The sequence below is a fragment of the Passer montanus genome, unplaced genomic scaffold (assembly GCF_014805655.1).
Source record: "Passer montanus isolate IOZ18808 unplaced genomic scaffold, ASM1480565v1 scaffold12, whole genome shotgun sequence".
Classification (NCBI taxonomy): Eukaryota; Metazoa; Chordata; class Aves; order Passeriformes; family Passeridae; genus Passer; species Passer montanus.
In genome coordinates, this window is record NW_024358722.1 from 14555169 (window position 1) to 14576815 (window position 21647).

Consider the following 21647-nt stretch of genomic DNA (forward strand, 5'->3'; position numbering starts at 1 on the left):
TGTACTTAGAAGTCTTAGAAGAATATGATAACAAAAGTACCGCAAACATCTTAAACGAGGCATTTCTGATGTTGTGGTGTAACCTCTTCAGCAGGATAATAATAACCAAGGAAAGAAGTACTAGTAAGAAGGTACATAAAAGGCAGTGTAATAGCTTAACAAAGTATGCATTTACTTGGTACATGATATTAGCCACTTTAATTACATTTCCAGAAACAGCATGTTTTTGTACTCACCTGTGCAATAACAACACTACTGAAAAGGGTAGTTTAAAGAAAAGAACATACAAAGCCCATGAAGAATTGAGTCTATTAATTTTATTCCATCTTGCATTTGTGTTGTTAAAACAAAGCATTCTATACATATTATTTAGCTATTTACTGCTGTTCTACACCCATTATTGACCTAATTGCAGACAGACAAATGCAGGGACAATCTTGTTAAAACAAGCATATTGATAATGCTTCTCTGACTTTGACAAATATTTATTTAGAAATAAGATACTGCTCATGGGTTTCTTTTATTAACAGTTAATGGCTCAATTCACAGAACTTTGAGACACCATGGAACATGTAGCAAACGCAGTGCTGATAATAGGCAACATCTCTTCACTACACATTCTTCAGAGGAAGAATATTATGGTAACAGCAGAGCTACTGATTCAAATATTTCAATGGGAAGAATCTGGCAAGTGATGGATGACAACTTTTAGATACAAGATGATCCCATATTTATTTATGTAGGCAAAAAACTTCAGTGTCACAGGCATAAAGAATTATTATCTGAAAAATCGTGTATATGTATTTTAAAATAGTATGTTCCAGCTTTATAGCAGGGTATCATGGTATGATTACAGGTTAGACATAGGAAAGATCTGAAGAAAACAAACAGTAAATCCAAGAATTTTGACCTGTTTCAAAGCCAAATAACATCGCAATGGCTTAAAAAAACCCACCAAAACCTTGCAATTAATTTTTGTTTTGTTTCTTAACACTAGCTTTAATTGTATGAAATCACACTGCTGGAGTATCTTTAAAACCACTCCGTGAGATGTGGAAAAAAGAAAATGAAATCACAGTGTGAGCCAGAATGGGAATTTTAATGCACAAAAAATATCTCAAAACACTACATTAAAATATTTTAATAAATCATTTTGTTCTACAGCTTATAACAGATAAAGTGTATTGTCAGCTGTGGCATCTGTTGATAATACCTGGGGAAAACAAAGTGTATCTATATCAAAACCAGTTAAACTAATCTTAATGTCTAATAGATTCTCACTAAAAGGCTGATTTAGAACAAAAAAATTTAAGATTTTCAATCTGATTACATAGTTCTTCCAGTATAATAGTCTACTAGGCAGGCCGCACTTGTAGGAATGCATGAAAAAAGAGTTGAATGAGCTAAAGATGTTTTTTCTCAACACGTATGCATTATTTCCCTCTTACCTTTTAAAAACAGGAAACACTTTCAAGTATTTTTGGGGCTCTATACTTATTTCTTGAGAAACTACTGTGATGGTAAATTGCACAGAAATACTTCAAAGAGGTGTTATAGGTGCCATATAGGTCCAATCCAAGACATGCAGGTGTTGGAAGTAAAGCAAAATCGTGGAATTTTAACAGACTGAGTATTCTTTCACAGTTTTGCAGATAAGAGCTACAACAAACAGATCTTAAAATATTCACTTTCGCAATTCACACGTTGAAAATGATTTTAAGGGAGTTCTGATTGCAGTGTACAAAACAAAGAGGTCAGAGTTCACTTGCTCTCAGGAGCACATGGCACTGACAGAACAGGTGCAAGCCACAGAAATGCATTATTTGGAATAACACACAAGTGGGCACCTCTGCCAGCTGCAGAATTCCAGGCTCTCGGCCCTTTGTAACTATGTGGCCTTGAAATTCTTTGGATATGGAATGTATTAACCAAGTTCAGTTGTGCAAAAGATATTTGAAGTGGCAAACTCACATTATGCTGTGCCCCAAAACCTTACAATAAAAAGTATCTTTTGCTGTATAAATCGCAATTCTGTTTAAAATTTCTTATAATTTAAAAAAGTAAACCACACAATCACACAAAGTATTTAAACAGCAATAAACAGTCTTCCTGAAACTCAAAGAACATGTGCATTCAACTATCATAGAAACATCAGGTACTAATCTGTAATCTCTACACTATGGTGGTATGCTGAAACAACGTCCCCAAACTGACAGTAATCACACTGGAAAATATGAACATTTCTTTAAAGCAAATTTAATGCTATAATGCTGCTGGTTTTCCTCTTCCTGATACTATTTCTCTGGAAAAATGGGTGAAGCTGAGAGAAAAAGAAAAGTAATAAAAAAGTCTTAAAATTAATCACTATATTTCACAGTTCCATGAACGAAGCTATGCTCCTTTTATCCTAAAGAAATATCTTTGCAAGCATCTGGAACTAAGTATTTTTCTCTGCAGCTTGGGAGTTGTGGAAGGGAGATCCTCCTCTTGAAGAAAAAAAAGACTGGAGAATCAAATCCTGTTCTGTCTGCAATGTGAGTAAATATTGCCAGCTACTAGAGGCATGGATGGTGAGAGGGGCACAATTTTCTCCTTAGTAGTCCATCTGAAAAACAGTTTCCTTCAGCCCTATTATTTAATTTTAAAGTGGAATTTGTTTTATCCTGCAGACTAATAAGTACCCTAGGAGCTTGATTGGTTGGTGCTTAATGAAATTGCTTCTGCTGACATTAGATACATTAGGATACTGATTAAAACACTTAATGATCCCTCTTGATTTTAAATTGCTAGCTTAGATTTGTGAGATGCCATCAAAGTATCTTTTCCCTTCCTTTCCTCCATCCTAATCCTGCTTCTCCTTGCCCTTTTTCTGTTCATGATCCTTAGAGGTTGTGGCTCATTGGCAACAACTCGGTCACAAACCAAACATTAACACCGTGTTGAACACTGCATTGTTTAAAATGTGCCAAACCTCAGAACAAACACTGAAACACAGTCATCCCTGAAATACAATTTTCTGTTTCAAAGCTCAAACTATTCTTAAATGTGGTAACACTGAGGATTATTAATATGAAGGGAAAGCCAAAGTTAGAGTAAACTTTAACTTTCTAAAATATTTGCTGTGGAAAGATAATTTTGTAAATGTAAAAACAAGTATAATAGCATTACTTTTCAGCTTGAATGTGGAAGACAGTAATATATTGCCAGAGAATGGTGTTGGAATGGGATTCTTATGACAACAAAGCTGTTTTTCCTGTTCTTAGACAAAATTGAATACCATATCACCTTCCAGTGGGAAACACGTATGTATTATGGCCATAATAACAATTTATACTTAAATATTGTTAAACACTATAAATACCAAGTTTGGAAACTTCGCCTGACAAGGGGGAAGCCACAATAGCTGTAAAGAGTTCTATTTTCCTCAACAAATTTTATCAAGGCTCTTGAGATGAAATTATACCTACAAAACAAAATTTAGTTACATACTAAAACCTGCTGTGTCAGAAGCTTTTTACAAAAAAATGTGAGGATATTGAATTTTATGCTTAATACAAACCTTAAGACCACAGAAAATAAAAAAGTAGAAGTTTTTGTACATTTTAGCACCATTATGAAATTAGACTTGAATGCTGGTTCTGTCACTGCGGCTGCATCTAGCAGCTGGTGGAGCTTTTGTGGAGCTTGTTGACTTCAACCATCTTTGAGAGAAGAAAAACTGGATTTGCCAATCACAACAAATAATATGTTTGCATTTTTTTTCCTTTTCTTTTTTTTTTCCCTGTTGAAATTAATTTTGAGCTTTATTTTTTTCTCTGTCAGCTAAATCCAAGTCCAAGTCCTTTGGGTCTCTGGATGGCTCGTATGGGCTCTGCTATCCCTTTGCCGTCTGGTCCGAGACCCGTGCCTGGGGTCCAGCCCATACTCTGAAGCATTCTGTTTCCAATGTTGTTTTCTGGGATTGGTTGGGTGTTTTCACCTACAAACCCTGAGATTAAAAAAATACACAGCATTAATCAGCACTGCCTGCCATGTGGAGAAGAGCAGGATAATCTCCCGTAAAGCTTTAAACCTTCTTATTCTCCTAATTCATCCAACAGGTTTCTAGAACAGGCTGTCTTTGCACATGTTGACCTCTTGACTGCATATGATTCTAAATAATACAGTCTAATGCTTTTATTTTTAATGCTTTTGAAGATTCGTTCTGTTTTTACATATGACAAATAGTACCATATTATATTCCAATACGGTGGATTTCACATCAGCCTCAGAGAATATAAATCACCTGCAGATGTCTACCAGTACATTGTCAAGATCATGTGAATTTCTAGCCCTATGCAGTTACTAAGAAGAGACACATCACAGCAAGATGACCATCGCTCTGTTTTTAGTAATGTTTATCAATGACCTCCCTCAAGAAAACCCAATAAAAATGTTCTGATTAAACAATTCTAGCTCTTACAGAAACAGTACAGACAGGTGGTCAACCACTCTGAAATTCAGCTATACCTTTACTCAGTTTCTCTTTTACTGAACTTTGTGAAATTTGATATGTCCAAGGTTACTTTTGGTGTTTTTAATTTTACTGAGTGTTGTTTACACTCTCTTCTCCTTAGCATTGAGATCTTTGAGAAAGGCTGCATATGTACCACAGAAAAGAGCACCAACATTGCAAGTGTTAGAATATATATAATCTGTTACAATAACAGATTATTTTTTTATAAGAAAGGGCTTTTTTTCCCATGAATGCATCATTAAAAAAAAAAAGTCAAAATAACAAAGCTGTTATTCCCCTTCATCTACCAGACTACCCAAGCCAGAGTTTAGAGACAATGCATGGATAAACCTTCCAAATATAAGTATCTTGCACAAGGGATATTTATTTCAAGAATCTGTGTTAATATGTATCAACTTTCACCAAACAGTTTTAAAAAGGGCTGAAGGTTTTGAACACAAGTAGCTGCACATAGACAGCTGGATTTTGTTTTCAGCATTACCCAACATCTCCCTGCCCCAACAAAACAAAAAGATCACCCTCAATGTGCCCAGCTTCAATACTATCTGTTCGATTTTCTACCTATTTATTCTGCCTGCTACTTTTTGAAAAATACTGTAGTAGAAGGCTGTGATTTTGAGTTCTTGGAGACTACAATATCTTTAGCTAAGAATTTACCATTGACAAGCAGCTGGCTTATCATTATATTAACTTACTAAACAAGAACACAAAAAGGCTGAACATGAGCTTCTAAAAAGCCTCATTTATCACACACATGCAAAAAGTAAGGTTCCATAGTGGAAAGTGCATACACAGACAGAAACTAAAACTGAGAGGTGCACATTAAAAACCTCATGATGATTGTGATGATAAATTTATAGTACTCCAGCATTATCCACCACAGATCTGTTCATATTCAGTAAAACACTGGCTACATAAAAGGCAGCCTACTTTCTAGTATCTCAGTTCCTGTGTCAAAGAAAAAGAGAGTGCATTGAGGGAAGTATATTATTATACTTTAATACTGGTTTGAAGCTATGCTTAATGCTAGGCTTAAAATAAAGGCTTTAAAGTCAGCGGCCTCCAGTTCCAGAGAGGACTCCTCTTGAACTGACCACAAAATTCAATGTCCAAGACTTCCTTTCTTTTCAGGCCCCCACAGGCAGAGGGAATTTTCATACAAATGAGTCCCTGGCACTGTCTGGCATACACAACACAGGCTTTGTAACCTTCCCAATTATACTTTCCAGCTCAAAAAAAGAAAAAAAAAAAAAAAAAAAAAAAAAAAAAGGGAAAGAAGAAAGGGTGCTATTCAGCAAAAGTTCTGGTAAGCCTCATAGGTAAAACCCTGCAACTGTGTTTTGGTACTCTTTTTGTAAAAAGTGATGGCAAAAGATGAAGAATCATTCCAGCAAATGTCTGTGGAACAATTAAGGGGAAAACTTCAAGGGGAAGAGAGATCCAACAGACCTGCCAAGCAGGAAAGAGCAAGCACAAGAGTATATTTTATGACACCTAAAAACTGGAAACATGAAACCATTAATAATTCTGCCTAGGCAGAGGCAGCAATGCTGCTGGAACAGCATGCAAGGCATAGCCTGAGACAACGTAAACAGCTTTTTTTGTTTTAGTCTATTCAGGGGAAAAACCCACAGAGCTCTTCCTGTAACAGAGGTACCTTTCTATATGAATTTCAATTCCTGAGACAGCCAGAGGAACTTCACAAAGAAGATGTATGAAAGAACACTCTGTACCCTGACATGTTATTTAGTAAACTGGTGCTTCTATTTTTGATACCTTTTAAAGCAATTCAATGTTGTTTTTCCATGACAGGATAATTGAAATTTGTTTTTAAAGACATATAAGTACTGCTAGAATGTGTATGCAATACCTATTTTTCCCTCCACTGTACATACTTTTGTATCTTCTATTAAAATACAAGCTCTCCCTAAGAGTCCTGTTTTACCCTTGTATACCATCAGATTAAAAAAAAAGGAGGAAAAAAGAAAAAAAAAGAAAAGAGAAGCCACTGTAAAATTTGTTTTGCAACCTATTTTTGGGCAAATCAAACAACATACACTGTCCAAAGGATAATGTGTTTGAAGGCTTTGTATTGCAGCAAGAATAAAGCAAAACCAAAACCCCACCCATCTTGCTTATATTACTAATTGACTAATTATTCCTTCTCATAAATGAGGTGAATACAGATTTTTAAAATTTGAATTGTGAAAAATATTTAATACACCCTGGCCATTCCATTGCAGTATAGTTAGTTTTTATATGAATACTATCTATGTCTGCCTTCAACATTCCTGCAATTTTTCACCCAGCACTTGAAAAATTATTTGTAATGCAACATATTTTACTTGAATCCAAAGAATGTGGATAGTGGTATTGCCCTCTTCCTCCATTTCATGTGCAATCGGCAGGTTGGAAAAAATCCCAACATTTGCATTGCTGATAGACTGCATGCTGGGAGAGAGCTCTTAAAAATCATGCTACATGGTGTGCTATTCCCCTGACCCCCATTTCTGTGCTTTGGGCTTTTATTTTCTAATTAAAAGCAGTAATTGTCCTTGCAATATTCATCTTCAAGTTCAGTTTTTAATTCATGCCTATGGCACTTCTTGGACTAGCCAGTAGGGCCTGTTAGAGAGAATGGTCCAAGCACACAGCCTTGAAAAGGGCTGTGCTACTTCTGGGACGTGTTCAGTCTTGACCCACCCAGGAGCAAGAGCAAAACCAACCCATTGTGCTGTCCCACAAAAAATAACTATGCAGAAACAGATTCAAAAACCCCCCCCAAAAACATGGGGATATGTTTTTCAAATTTTAATGCTCTAAGAGGTTTCTGGGAGTTACAAGGATGTCTCTGCCCTAATAATTTGTAGGACTCTCCTGTGTAGTACACCTTTTTTTTTTTTCCTATGGACAGAAAATGATTTTAACAACCCTAACAATTCATTCCTGATCTACCAGACGAGTAGTCTGCATGTCGAAGTGGCTGCCATTATATGAGGGAGGAGCAAACATTAAGGTATAGTAACTTGTTTGAAAAGACAGCTCTGTGAAATACTCTTAGCTTATGTTCCTTCTCTCTGCAATACTGCCAGATGAAAGAAAAAAGGGCAAATCTTTGTGTATATGAATACACACACTTCAAGGTCCACATTTTTTATGCATATGACCTTACATACATGGAACATGAAATCAGTGAGTGGTAAGTGACAAAACTGGGAAGTGGAAAGCAAAAAACTCACCACATTTGTTTAATTTTGGTATCATACTTATGATGGCATTAAAAGCAGGTTTCAGTGAAAAATAAAGGTATGTAATTTTTTCTTAACAGCTGTTGAGACAGGTATGTCCTGGTTAAACAGTTCACTAGCATTCAGTGCCATACCCTTGATTTTACAGTGATTGCCATGAATTAATTTAATTCCATCTGTAAGCTAAAATCAGATCAGAGGTCTAATGCTGCTGCAGGCTTCACATCTGTTTAATCATTTTTGGATACCGCAGCTTGCAAAAGTTCAGCTTTTAAATTTGCTTCATATTTAAGAAATGATGTTACACCAGTGTACAACACTGCCAGTAGGAAACAAATGAGCCTATGAACAGTTTTGATCTGACAGAACCATTTTATTTGCAAAATGCTTCTACAAATTCAAAACTCAACATTGAAGTCATAATTTATTACAGAATAATACAGGAGCTACGACCTCATAAACTACTATTGTCACAATATTTATTTGTATGGTCCAATTGCTGGATAAGACTAACATCAAGCATGTTTGGCTTATGTTGGGCTGAATAAAACCAGAATACAGCTAGGATCAAGCTCTCAGATAACCCTTATTTAAGAAAATGTGTGGGTTTTTTGTTGTGTTTCTTTTTTTGCCTCTCAACCCCCCGAAGCTGTAAGAAACAAATGAAGGCATAGTGAAGTAATTTCATCTCTGGCCACCGCACTATTTCTGATGTTAAGAAAACAGGGTTTTAAACAGTTTTGAGAAAATGACACTGTACATAAATATAGTCTTGCCCTTTCATCTTTCTTTTGTATGATTAAGACTTGTGAGCAGAACAGCAATGCCTTCGCAGAGCATAGCACAACTATTATTTCCTCTTCTATCACTCCCAGCAGCCTTAAATCCTTTAAATCCTTTCCTAGAAGGATCTCTTTTTGCTTGGGTAATTTTTGCAATACATGGCCTGCTAACCCTTACCCCCTACCCTGGATCTCACTTATGTCTATCACAGCAGAGTCAGTCTTTCTACCTGAAATCTTCCAAGGAGCATTGTGGATGGTAATTCACTTGCATAATTGGCTCAAGAGATGAAAATCTTGTATCTGCCTCTCTTTGCCACTAATCTATCCAGCTGACTGCAAGCCTAATTGGCAGCTTGTTTAGTAATTTGGCTCCTAAAGTGTTGTATTGATGTTGGATAAACAGCCAATGGAAGCAGAAATGATACATGCTGATTCACTTTAAAAGCTGGTGTACTTTTCCCCTCATTTTCTGAAAGCATTTAATATTTCATTTATTCTTTTTCTTTTCTGACTCCTCACCAAACAGATGAGCTCAGAGCAGTAGGGAGTGATCCTGATACACATGGAAACTAATCAGAAAAATACATTGCTCTAGTCTGTCTTTTTATGCCAGCTTTCTCTAACTAGTAAAATGGGAATCAGACTGCCTAGATGCTTATGTTCTTAAAATTGTTTCGGGTAATTGCACAAACATGGCTTCAGAAGCACAGCCACCAGCTGCATGGTGATTTTAAAACTCAGTACCTGCAGTGATTTTCAAAATTCAGTACATATGGCTGTGTATCTACTAAAAAAACCCCACAAAAACACCAAACCAAAACTAAAACAACTCAGCTATAAGATTGATATGAAATTATTTAGCTAATATTTGAGACTTTATTTCACCAGACTTTAACACATCCCTCACACTGAGCTATCTAAAACTGTCTAAAGAATAACTTTAGAATTATTATGTTCAGGTAAGTCTGCTTGCATTGAATTTTATTCTAACAGAGAGATAAGAATAGCAGAGAGGACATAGCTATGACTTCAGCAGGTGATGCATGCCTCTGTATTTATCCCGTATCCACAGCAGAGTTTTGTTGATGTCTGCACTGCCATAGTTTCATTCCTACTACCCCATCTCAAGGGGTATTAAATGTGGCCTAGGTAAACACACCCTATCTTGAAGCATAGACTCTAGATGTAAATCTATTTTCAACTCTCCTGAATATATAAACATAAATTTACACTCCAGTGAAGACTGTGAAACTGAATTCTCGGTACAACTGGTAAGCCAGAAACAGATCATTTGGAATTGGATTCGCAGGTGCTCTTCTCCTTCCATTCTTTACTGAATTACACTGTGTGTGGAGTAAAACTTCATGCCCATTCAGTCTTTGCTGCTATAAACTGGTTGGAAGAGATAGTATTTTTAGATTGCCATTTATTCCTCTGTAAGGGGAATCTCTCGAATACCCAAGACTGTCTTTTTACTTCAGGCAAAGAAGGTCTTTGTTTTATGCCTTGTCTTTGATGACAGAAACACTGTCCCTGATGGCACTGGCATTTTGGAAGAAGCATTCTCACTGGGGGACATAGCAAAGTTCTGTTTAACCCATCCCCCGCCACCCCCCCCCGCCCCCCAAATTCAGCAAAATGAATCCCATCTGATAAGCATTCCCCCACTTTTGCAGAAGGACTTGCAACCTTACAATGAAACCCAGTGGAAATCTAAAGCAAAAATTTTCTTTGTGAAACCCAGAGTATGTACAACAAATTTTGTTAGGAACTTTTCCACAAACTGCAAGTCTTTTACAAAAAGACAGAAATCTTGCCTGCACTGGAAACCTGGTCAATGAATTTTATTTCCTCACATGGTAAACAGGTATTTTTATTCCTCTCAGAATAAAACACTCAGAAGTGTTTGACATTCAGAAGTGTCAAAACTTCTGTATAAAGCTATCAGGTTTATGCACAGACCTCCTTCCTTATCCAAAAAGTGAATCATATGCTGAAAAACCTTTCAGAAAAGTGGGGTTTTTTTGCATAATCTCTACCAGGGACTGTTTGCAGCAGTGCTCCCTATTCCCTCAGGAGAAAGAAAAACTAGTCACTAGCAACTGAGAGGTTGTGGAGAGCTGGGATAAGAAATTATGCTGACTGAGGAAAAACTACACGTTTTAACTGCCAAACTGTGTTTTAACTGTTTTAATCCTTTGCAATTACCAATCTAAAACTGACTGCCAGAAATATCAGGAACTTCTTTTATTGGTTGAGTTCTAGGACAACTACAGGACATCCCTTTGCCCTTCTGAGGAAGGTGATGGTTCTAACAAACTGCACATAAAAAGGAGGTGGCTTCTCTCTGTGGGGAACCACTTTAATATGATACCCGGCAGAGAATGTGCAGAACTTGCAGAGCTCATAACTGCCCTTGAGGATGAGTCTTGCTACTGACTTCTCTGTTTCACTCAAAGCCAGTCCTCAAGTTTACAACTTTTTAATGAAACATACCTTTGAAACTTGAAAATAATGCCTGGTTTAGCCTTTCCCCCCCAGATTTCCACTATATTAAGGGTACTCTCTTTGGTTATATTCTCCAGTAAGGTGGTTCACTTCTTGAAAGTGAAGCCAAAAAATCCATGGAATTACAGAACATCTCAAGCTGGAAGGGACCCATAAGGACCACAAAGTTCAGCTCCCAATAGAGGTAATTTGAATGGTTTCCATAACCAGAAACAACTACCTTAGGAAAGACTCCCAGAGTAATTCAAGGAATTATTCTTGAAGCTTCCACATTTCAGAAGATAACAGCACTAGAAAAGTCAGTTACAGTCATCTTCTACCAATCTAATGTTTCTTCTTGACTTTATAGTGGCTGTGTATACAGCCTGTAGAACATTGTCTTCTCCCTAGATCACAAGAAACCCATCAGCAATTTTCCAGGATAAGCTTGTCCTCGTTGAATTGCAGGTCTTCGGAAGGTTGTTACTGAACTTTGTGAACTCTGGTGCTTGCATATAAGATGCCTTGCCTGAACCAGCCACCTCAAGCTCAACACAGAAAGGCTTTTGCTCTGAGGGGACTGCAGCTTCCAATACTGGATGGCACTCTGCAATGTTTTAACTTCTAGTTTGGTGAGACAATATGGTAGAAGAAACAAAGAAACAGAAATAACTCCCTAAAATTTAACTTGCTGCCAAGTTAGATACCAGCCAAAGGAAAACGAGAGTCCATGGACTGTACAAACAAGCAGGCATGAAGTGCATGCCAGGAAGGACTTTGGCAGACTGAGGGTAAGAAATGGTGCAATGCAACAAGGGAAAGGATTCACAACACGCCAATGTTCTATTGCCCTGTGACAAGGGATTTCTGCCTATAGAGCTGTACATTTGGTAGACAGAAAAGCAGTGAATCAAGTTAAAAGAAAACAGGCTTCTTGTCTATAGAGTTTTGGAAATTTATGGCCAGTTCATCCAAGTACCCCAAAGTTGACCTTTCCCTGAAACTATTACACTAAGTTGACCTTCACCACAAACTCACCTCAGCCACCTCTGTTATCACACTGTAATCACGATCTTTTTCAAATCATCATTTTGGTTCTGCAGATATTCAGGTCTGATTTTTAATCACTGACATATTAAGCATCAGCAAAATAGTTTGCTTAGCTGTTCCATTGGCAATTTTAAAAAAGGAATGAAAACATGTACCGTTTTGATTACCTTGTTAAAGTGAGTCATGATGGCATTATAGCAGTGCTCAGTATTTCTGCTGTAATTAAGAAACTGTCATATTTTTCATTAAAACACATTCTTTAAAATGAGACTTTTAACTTGGTCATTTCAATCAGGGCCAGTCTGAAGTGTAGCATGTGCATACAACATGCCAACCAGATAAAGAATATGACATCTGAAATTTGTTTTTGCAAAAGGCAAGTATCAAAGTGCTCATTATATGCATAGTAATTTATCTATTTCATAGAAACATTTTGTACATTTTAAATAAAAAATAGCTTTCTCTTCTTATAATTGGTTTTTGCAGGTTTTCAACACTGCTCCAAACTGTAAACCACAGTAGGCAACACCAGAGTAAAAAGATTATTTGGAAATAGAAATAAATAACTATTTACAAGGCATACAAATATGAGATGTGAAGCAGAATATGATGATTTTTTTCCCAACATTTAAGGTTTAGAGGTTTATTATTAAAAAAAAAATCTACAATATCTCAGAGATTTAACAGGAGATGATAAAAATAAAAAATCTTGTACAGAAGAGTCAATTAGAAAGAAACTGGGATAAATGCATATTCAGTGTGTGGTATCTAGAATTCTGTAGCACCTATTGGTTTGATATGAGACTTAAACTAGGTAATCTAAGACTGATACTCCTGCAAATATTCCCAGTACATCTGTTTCAAGTAGAAACACTATCTTGCAAAATTTTTTGTTCTTGTTGCAATTTTATTATCATTTTCACTAAACTGGACCCAGTATCAGAAAGGCTATTTCCATGACAATGGATTAGTTTGTCTAAGAGGTCCTTTTACAAACTTGAGAGCACTGTATTGCTGCAGTGAAATATGTCAGGGTGTCATATGAAATAGCTCTACCACTCAAGTAGAAAGAGGGGAGAGAAGGTCATTGAAAATGACCTGTTCTCACATGAGAACAGAATCACTGGAAAAAGATTGGTTTCATGGAAGAAGTCATCCAAAAGAGTATTTAAAAGGTACAACACCTCATACTTCAGTTCTGAGAAGTAATAGATTTTTACTAATACCAGTTTTTTGTCGATTAATTAACTATCTAGGTTCAATAACACACAAGTGGGATATATGAAACATCCACAAAACAGAAAATTTATCCTAGAAAAAAGACAGAATATGATACTCCTGTATCAGTACTGTCAGTTCCTAACCATCCATGCCTATATTATCTCCCATTTTCTTCACTGCTATTCAACACATCTTTTCTTCACCTTTACAAATGACATTTTTGAAACTATAAAATGCTCTGTGCTGCTCAAACTTTCTTGCTTCAATAGTTTCTCAGTGCTGTACAAGTAAAAAAGCTACATCCTTTGTTACTAATATACACAAACCTATTGGTATGTGACTTTGACTGCAGGCTGAGAACGGGCTATAAATTTAGAAATCAATATCTAACTCTATCAATATTCATTTTACTTTTTCGATACAAAATACAAAGGTGAAAGAGCAGTAAATAAGCTGGAGTACTGAAATAAATTGGGTGTTCTTGTCACAATTAATAAATGTTTAACCAATCACACTGCTTGCTACACAAATCTGTGGCTTTGTAAGGTGTCTGAAAGCAGCAGGTGCTACCCTTGCGAGACTCAAACCCAGGGAACACGTTCCAATACCTTGTTAGGATTGTTCTCATCAGTACTACTGAACCTAAAGGCATAAATGACCATTTTCAGCACTGTGCAGATTTTTACAAGAGTAAATTTACCAATGGATGTTTTTCCAAATGCAAAGGAAAATTTAGAAAACACTCTTACCAAAACATTGACTCAGACCAAACTTTGCCAATTTGCAGTCCATATAAAGAAAGCATTTGCAGTAAAGGAGTCAGTTACAGACAGCCTTTCAGGTTTCACTATGATATTAAATACAAACAATTATTAGGAGAATGTTTTTTTTTTATTTCCAACTTCTGCTCATGTAAATAACTTCCGTATTTCTTTTCTTTCAAGAAAGAAGCTCACAAATTCTTCTTCATAAAATCAAGCCCTTCTATTCCCACATCTTAGCCAACTAAAACTACTGAAAGAAGAATAATCAAATAAGCAATCTCTTATTTTAATCCCAATTTCCAAATGTGATTCATACTAAAAGAAAACCCCATTTCTTTCATAAAATCTCATGGAAAACTGACAAAAACCAAGGCCTGTGACAGATAAACAATAATTTAGCTGTAGAAAGGTTAGCCTTTGAGAAAAATGTAATAATCTCCAGCATGCTATACATTGCCTATACGCAGGTACAAGCTTATTTAATGTATACCAAAGGTTCTATTTGCTTAAAAACTTACAAGGATGAAGTGTAGAAAAATAACTTTTCTAAGACCATAAAAAAAAATTTCTCAATCCTCTTGATCACAAGAAAACTGAAAAGATTACCTTGAACTTGAAAAGAAAAGAAGGCACATCAGTTAAAAATTACTTCATATGATACCTGTATCCACCATTATTCTCTGTCGCTCTTCATATAATGGCAAACTTTGGGGCAAAACAATTTCTAAAACTGTGAGTTCATGGACATATAACATTGAATGACCACATATTTGCCTTAGTATCAAAATATTGGCTTTGTAAAGTTATGCAGAGGACCCAGCTTGTAATATAAAATTCTGAACACTGAAAGCCCAAAGTAAAGTGAATAATAAAATTAATTTCAAAATACTTGATAACCTCTCAGTACAAAATGACATCCTCTAGTACTTGAAAGTTGTGAAGTGAAAATCATCTTGTAGAAATAATTACATTATTCTCTCTTCAGCCATTAAGTATTTTTCTTTCTCGGTTCACATATGTTCAGAGTCTTAGAAGCTGACCCATAGATTCTCTTTTTTTCATACTGCTGCCACTAAGGTGCTTTTATACCATTGTTAATATTATTCTTGGTCTGTTTCTGCCACTGAGGTTTGAAACAAAGAAGTTTCAGGAGGGGGAATTCAGTAGAATACAAGTATTAGGCTTCTCTAAAGACATCTACTTTAAATGTATTTGAAAAATCTATGTGTTGCAAATGTTGCTGCTACAGTTTATTTATGACTAGGACATACAGTCCAGATTTCAGTATTAGAAATATATATAAAAGCTCGCATATGCTCACATACAACCTAATCTTTCCAGTATGCACATATATAATTAATACAACAAACTGATGCGAGTCCTGTAAATCACTTATTGAAAAAGTCATTTCACAGCTGTGACATCAGCAAAATGCATCCAATGGTTGTGACCTCGCATCTGTAAAAATCTTTCAGAAATGTGCTTGAAAGTGCTTCCTGTTTAACCTAGAGCACTAATTTTAAAGCTGCATTTCACTTTTTTTTTTTTTCATTTTGATTGTTTACCCAAGAATTCACATCCTAACTTTATTGTGCAGGGTATTTAGAGCATTCATATACAGAAAACAAGATGCCTCAAGTCTCTTCCCTTGTGATGTTTGAAGGGACATAAGCAGTAATCTTTGCTGTCCCAGTATATGAAAAAAGATTTATTGTCTTCAAAGAAATGCTGTGCTACAAAGGACTGGAAATTGGCAATGATTGCAGGAGAGTGGAGGGAGCCTATTTATTTCTTAATCTTTATTAATAAATCAGAATAGAACACATCTGAAGTTATATGGGAAGTTATTGAATTTATCAAGCTTTTCCCCAGGTCACTGACCTACTGCTTTGTGTTTAGAGATTTAACATCTTGTGGTTTGTGCTCTGTCCCAGGGAAATTGGTTACCTGTGGGTCCTGGCAGGGGAGCAGCTTTCCTTCTCCGCTTGATGTCTCCCATGCACAATGATCCTAAATGTACACTGGTTTGCCTGCAAGTAATTATAGGAGAAAACTATTAACAAAGGAAGAAAACTGCCACATAAATACACAGTTTGTATAGTCTGAACCTATATAAAAACATTCTCAACCAAGATGAAGCTGCACAGTCAAGCCACCAATCTTGTTTATATCGAAACATAATTATGTTTGTTGACAAGTGCTCAGTATCTAAATGCAGCATCATAAATTGTTACTGGAATGAATAAATATAAATATAAAGGGAATGCTTTTTAATTTTCAAAACTGGCAATCTGTCTAGCTCAACATAAAACAAAAACACTGTTGCTCCTGACAGGAAAATAGCTAAGATTAATTATCTAAAGAGATCACAATGCTGTTTGTAGGTTATCAATTGGCTGGTAATGCTTTACTGTCAGAGCAGCATTTATTACATGGAAAACATCAATTTTTTTAAGGTAAAATGAAGAATGAATGAGAAAACATGAAACAGTAAACTCTTTAAAGGTGCATGAAATAAACTTGTAGCATGACCATTTTTCCTCTTCTAATTCACTGGCAAGTTGTGAGAATACCACAGAGGCAAAATATCTGGTAAGCTTCTTGAACAATTATGAGCTTGCACTTGGAGACTGGAAAATTGATGAAGACGCAGAGGATGGCAAATAAACAAATGCTATTGCATTAAGCCCAGCTATTAGAAGTCAGTACCACAGAAAATGGTAAATTTGGAATTTTCAGGCGTTGGCTTTTGGAATATAATCTCAAAGGACAATTCCAGTTATTTTTTTTTTTCTTAAAGTAATATAGAATGCCTGCAGAATTGAATATATGAAGCTGACTTTTTTTTTTTAAAGAACCAGAACAGAAGTGGGGGGAATGCAGTACTTTCTGAACTGCACAATTTTAATATGTATCTATAAATGTTACTGAGAAATGTGTTTCTTACCACATAACTGTAGTGAATTTTGATAAAGTTACAAGCTGAAAATTGCATCTGACAATCCACAGCAGCATACTAACACTCTGTCACTCATGGGATCTGGTTTCAGTGTGGATATATGACTTACCCTTTACAGCATTTATAAACATTTTAAAGCTGAGGTACTTCTAAATGAATAAAAAATGGTCATATACTGTGGAGAGACCTCAGATCTGTTCAATAATGTACAAGAATGACAACAATGCCTTGATGAGTAAGATGACAATGTACAATCCTCTGCATATTTCTTCTAAGAAGATAAGCAGATTAACAAGCAGCAGAGTTAATAATAAATATAATAATAAAAATATTCCAAGAAACTTCAGTTTCACAGAGAAGTGCACTCTAGCTTCACCTAGTGAACCCTTATTTCAACACTTTTTTCCCTTTAAGACACATTTTCCTAGCAATTCCTTCCAACATGAAATTTTATCCTAATCTCCAGAAAATCAACACAGTTGAACTAGTAAACTAACAGGATGATAATTTTCAGTTCTGAATTTAGAAAGAAATCAAAAAGTGTAACCCTTTCATAACAGACTGTATGATAAAGCAAATGAATATTTAAATACAATATGGTGCAACAGTAACTAAATAGAATATATTTGAGATGTTTGATCACCAATTGATCAGTATTTAACAATGGTATCAAACATGCAGAATAAGTTGTGTGATAGGCATAAATGATACGTTCTATAGTGTGAAACTCTTGTTTTCTGAATGAAAAGGGGAGAAAGTCTGCAGGAATACAAATAGGATGAAAGATAAAAATTAATAAAGTCAGGCAATTGAACTTGAAGACCTGAGCCACAGCAGGAACAGTGAGTAGCATTTGAGTTATTTTACCAGAATTGATTATCTGTTACACTACATTGAGATATCTAGATTATTGATCGGCAAGATTATGGTACTGGGGTCTCCCCACTTTTCCTCCAGGCACAGGGAATGGAGTTGCAACAAATAACACTAAGTAAGGACTACTTTGTTATTGTTGTCACCCTTCATGTAGAACACAGCAGTTACTTTTTAATTTAAAATCAATGAACGTCTGAAAGGCAGCCTTGTTCTTTCAGCATAAATGAATCATTTGCCTTTGCCGATCACAACAACCCCATCACCAGCCAAGGTGAGCGTGGGTATTTCTTTGTTGTTGTCAAAAATTCCCTACACCACAAATAAATAACAAGATGTTGGAGCACCAATTAAGCTTTGTCAAACCCAGTTTGATGGCCACTACCACCAAATGTTCAGCCAAACTTGCGACTGTAAAGCTGCATTTGCCTTCGCTAGGGCTTAATATTTGATATGCTCTGCCAGTGTAAATCACAGCAAAAAAAAAAAGCTCATATTTATTTAGAGAGGATCAAACAAGAACTATTACGGCTCAGAAACTGGCAGGTTTGACAAAAAGAAGCAGAGTTGTGAAGTGGCACAATACATTTTGAAATGCCTGTAATGGGGGTATTAAAAAGTAGGGAGAACTCTAACCTTCAATCAGGCTAGGTTCAGCATTATGTTTCTTAGCATTAAATCAGAAGAGCATGGATTACAGAAGAGAAGAAAGCTTTTTGCCTGCCTTTTTTCTACTTACCCCTAACTTGCTTCCAGCTATCATTTATAAATAGTGCTCTGGAGGGAAGCTAGGCATTTTATTAGGAAAAAAATAATACTTGTTAAGACCACCTTGCCTGAAAACCTGGCTTTTGATGTGCTGGTGACAGGGACTGGAGCAAGCAGTGTCAAATGGAATAATTTTTAAGGAAAGACAACAGCAACTTGTCGCCTCATTGTATGCATTTACAAATAGAGGCTTTTCAGAGTATTAGGTCTAGTTAAAGCTGCCCTCTGGATAAAAAGTGTTCCCAAGCAGCCTCAGACAAGCTTGGGAGACAAACAGATGTGACTATGGTCCCTGGCGTTTGGCAAGAACACTCACTGTCAATAGGAAAAATATGAGCATGGACAGGGCATCAGCTGCACCACGGCCGAGCAGGCCTGCAAGTGTCATAGCAGCAGCAAAGTTGTGGCAGAGGGAAATAAGAGGGCTGCAAAAGCCAGGCTGGTGTGAACTTACACTAGCATGCCAAGAATTTTTGTTGTTGTTGTTGTGTCATGCCTCAACATATTAAGCAAAACACTGGAAAAGCTGCTGTCAATTTTTATTCATTTTTCATCTTGCACACAGTGTTTAGATTCTTCTTTCTACATGGTAAATAAGAGTCTCAAAAATGAAGACAGACTGGGAAGGCAGCAATAACAAAAATAACTGAAAAAAGCTATTGAAATAGTAAATAAACCCCACAAAGTTTAGTTATTAAATCCCATAAATCCCACAGATTTGATACAGCAACCACTTTTATAGAAGCAATGACAGGCAAAGAAATTCACAAGCATTTATGCATTTTTGTGAAACCTTCCCTCTGATGGAAATTTTGCTATTTCCTTCTTAAATAGTGGCAGTCTCATTATCATTTCTTTTTCTCAAGGTAATTAAGGTCATTGCAGTTATGGTGGTACCATGTCTAGAATTCTCTTCAAGCTCCCCAAATATATCTGTGCCTACACAACACAATCCCCTTTTCCATAATTTTCATAGCTCCACAGGCAAATATTTTTGATGAATGCCTTTTCAGCAGTTACACACATTCACCTCTCCAAGACATTTGTAACAGATCATGTCAGATTTTTGCCTACCCTGACCTCTGCATCCATGGACCATGCGGTTACATTGTCCAAATAAACACCTTGTTCCGTGGGGGAGCCTACAGTTAAGCTGCTTTAAATGCAATAAACCTCCTGAGCAACTGAAGACCCAACGGGGTTCTTCACTCTTTCACTGGTAGTTTTCACCCTTGCCACTATCAGAGTTAAAAGTTCACCAGTCACTAAGAACAGCACAATAAAGTGGCTGTAGGGCAGCAGATACTCGTGAACACATATTCTAGTTGTCCGATTTATTACCTGCTTCTGTACTCACTATCATCTCAGGTGTAAAAAAAAAACAAAACAAAATTTACTAATGAAGGCAGGTGTGGAAGAGCATTTTTTTATTTAACAGCATTTATCAAATTTCTGTACACTAACTTGGAAAAACTGACACAGCATATTATTATAACGTAGTATGTTTTCAAGAAGACTGATTTCTTTTCCATAATTAGATGAATTGGTAAAGATCAATGCATGCCTATCCATTATAGCGCTATTAACATCTCTCACCTGAGGAAGAAACTGATAGTAAACAGTGACACCCCATTCTGCCACACTATCAGTGCATTCCTGCAGATGGCTGTAGAACTCTGCAAGTTTATCATCACTGGATGCTTCAGCTAATGGAGAGGCTTGATCAAAGTTTTTAAGTAAACTTTTTTCACAAGACATCACAAAAAGGAAAAAGTTAACTGGTTTGTATTTTAGAAGGGACTTGAGAGAATTATTTTGAAGGGGAAATCTAACTGTAACTCTCAGTTTTCAGTCTTAAAATATGCATAAAAAATAGATATTCATGTGGATATGATTGCAGAGAGAATGTGGTAGGGACAACTTAACTCACTTTAAGCTTGAAATTATCTGACAATTTCTTACAAGCTGAAATGGAGAAGGGAGAGCGTGAAGCAATGTTCACAGCACAGTTAAGGATGGAGAAAACAGGACTCAATTGTGGAACCCAGAGAAACAAGCTAATAAAATTATTTAAAAAACAGAATGTATGGAAGAGCTCAACTTTACAAAAATACAAAAATACCCTGAGCAAACCTCCCCTTATTTAAGTATCTTTTACACAAAAATATCACATAAATTATTCTCCTTACACAGAATGGATCTGTAGTACAGCCTATCCTGCTTTTTACATGGCTTAAAATGCAGATACTGCTGTATATGGTGGCCAGTGGAACATAACCACTAGTGCTGCTTAAATAATGGAGTCTGGAGGAACTTTAACTCATACTGATCATTCTTAAATTACCACAAGTGGCAGACAACACCTTCAAGAGCATTGAAGTCAATGGAACAGTTTATGGTAAGTTTAGCGATAAACACCATTAAAACCCTATTATATATGTCTTTCTAAACATCTCATAACACTAATACATAATTAAATTACAACAAACATAAAATTCTGCATTTCCCTTTGACTGAGTCTCCAGAAGTATGGATTAAATGAAAATGTATCACTCCAAATACATGTATTAAGCAACTGGGGCTGTAAATTTGGGAAGACTATTACGTATTATCTAGGTATAATGAATACTTAATCTTTGCCTCTGGCATGTGTATCAATATAGCCACAGAAAAGATGCATGCTGATTTCATAATATTACACTGAAATATGCAAGGCACATTCATTTTTAAAGAAGAATATACAAAAAACAATGGTTAAGTAAATATATAAGGAAGGATATCCTCTTTCCTTTGTGGTACACAGCTTGTCAAAACGCGAATGCAGCCCCTGGTGTCTACTTGAATGCCCAGAGAAGGGTGGCATGTGCAGTAATGCATGTGTCCCATGTGTCCCAGTTAGAGAGGGATGGTTCCTTGTCCACCTGCCTTCTTTTGCTCTTTTGCTTTCTTTTCACTTTTCTCAGACAACATTCATGT

General features: G+C 36.1%; 1 protein-coding gene across 1 annotated transcript in view; it reads right to left on the reverse strand.

Moving 5' to 3' along the window:
* Positions 1-308: 308 nt before the first annotated feature.
* The window catches only part of GPATCH2 (G-patch domain containing 2), a 116655-nt gene continuing 95316 nt past the window's right edge, over positions 309-21647 (reverse strand). The window contains exons 9-10 of the mRNA XM_039697993.1: positions 16019-16101; positions 309-3988 (exon numbers count right to left, since the gene is read on the reverse strand). Of these exons, the coding sequence (XP_039553927.1) occupies positions 3819-3988; positions 16019-16101 (253 nt within the window). The 3' untranslated portion in view covers positions 309-3818. The remainder of the gene's footprint in view (positions 3989-16018; positions 16102-21647) is intronic.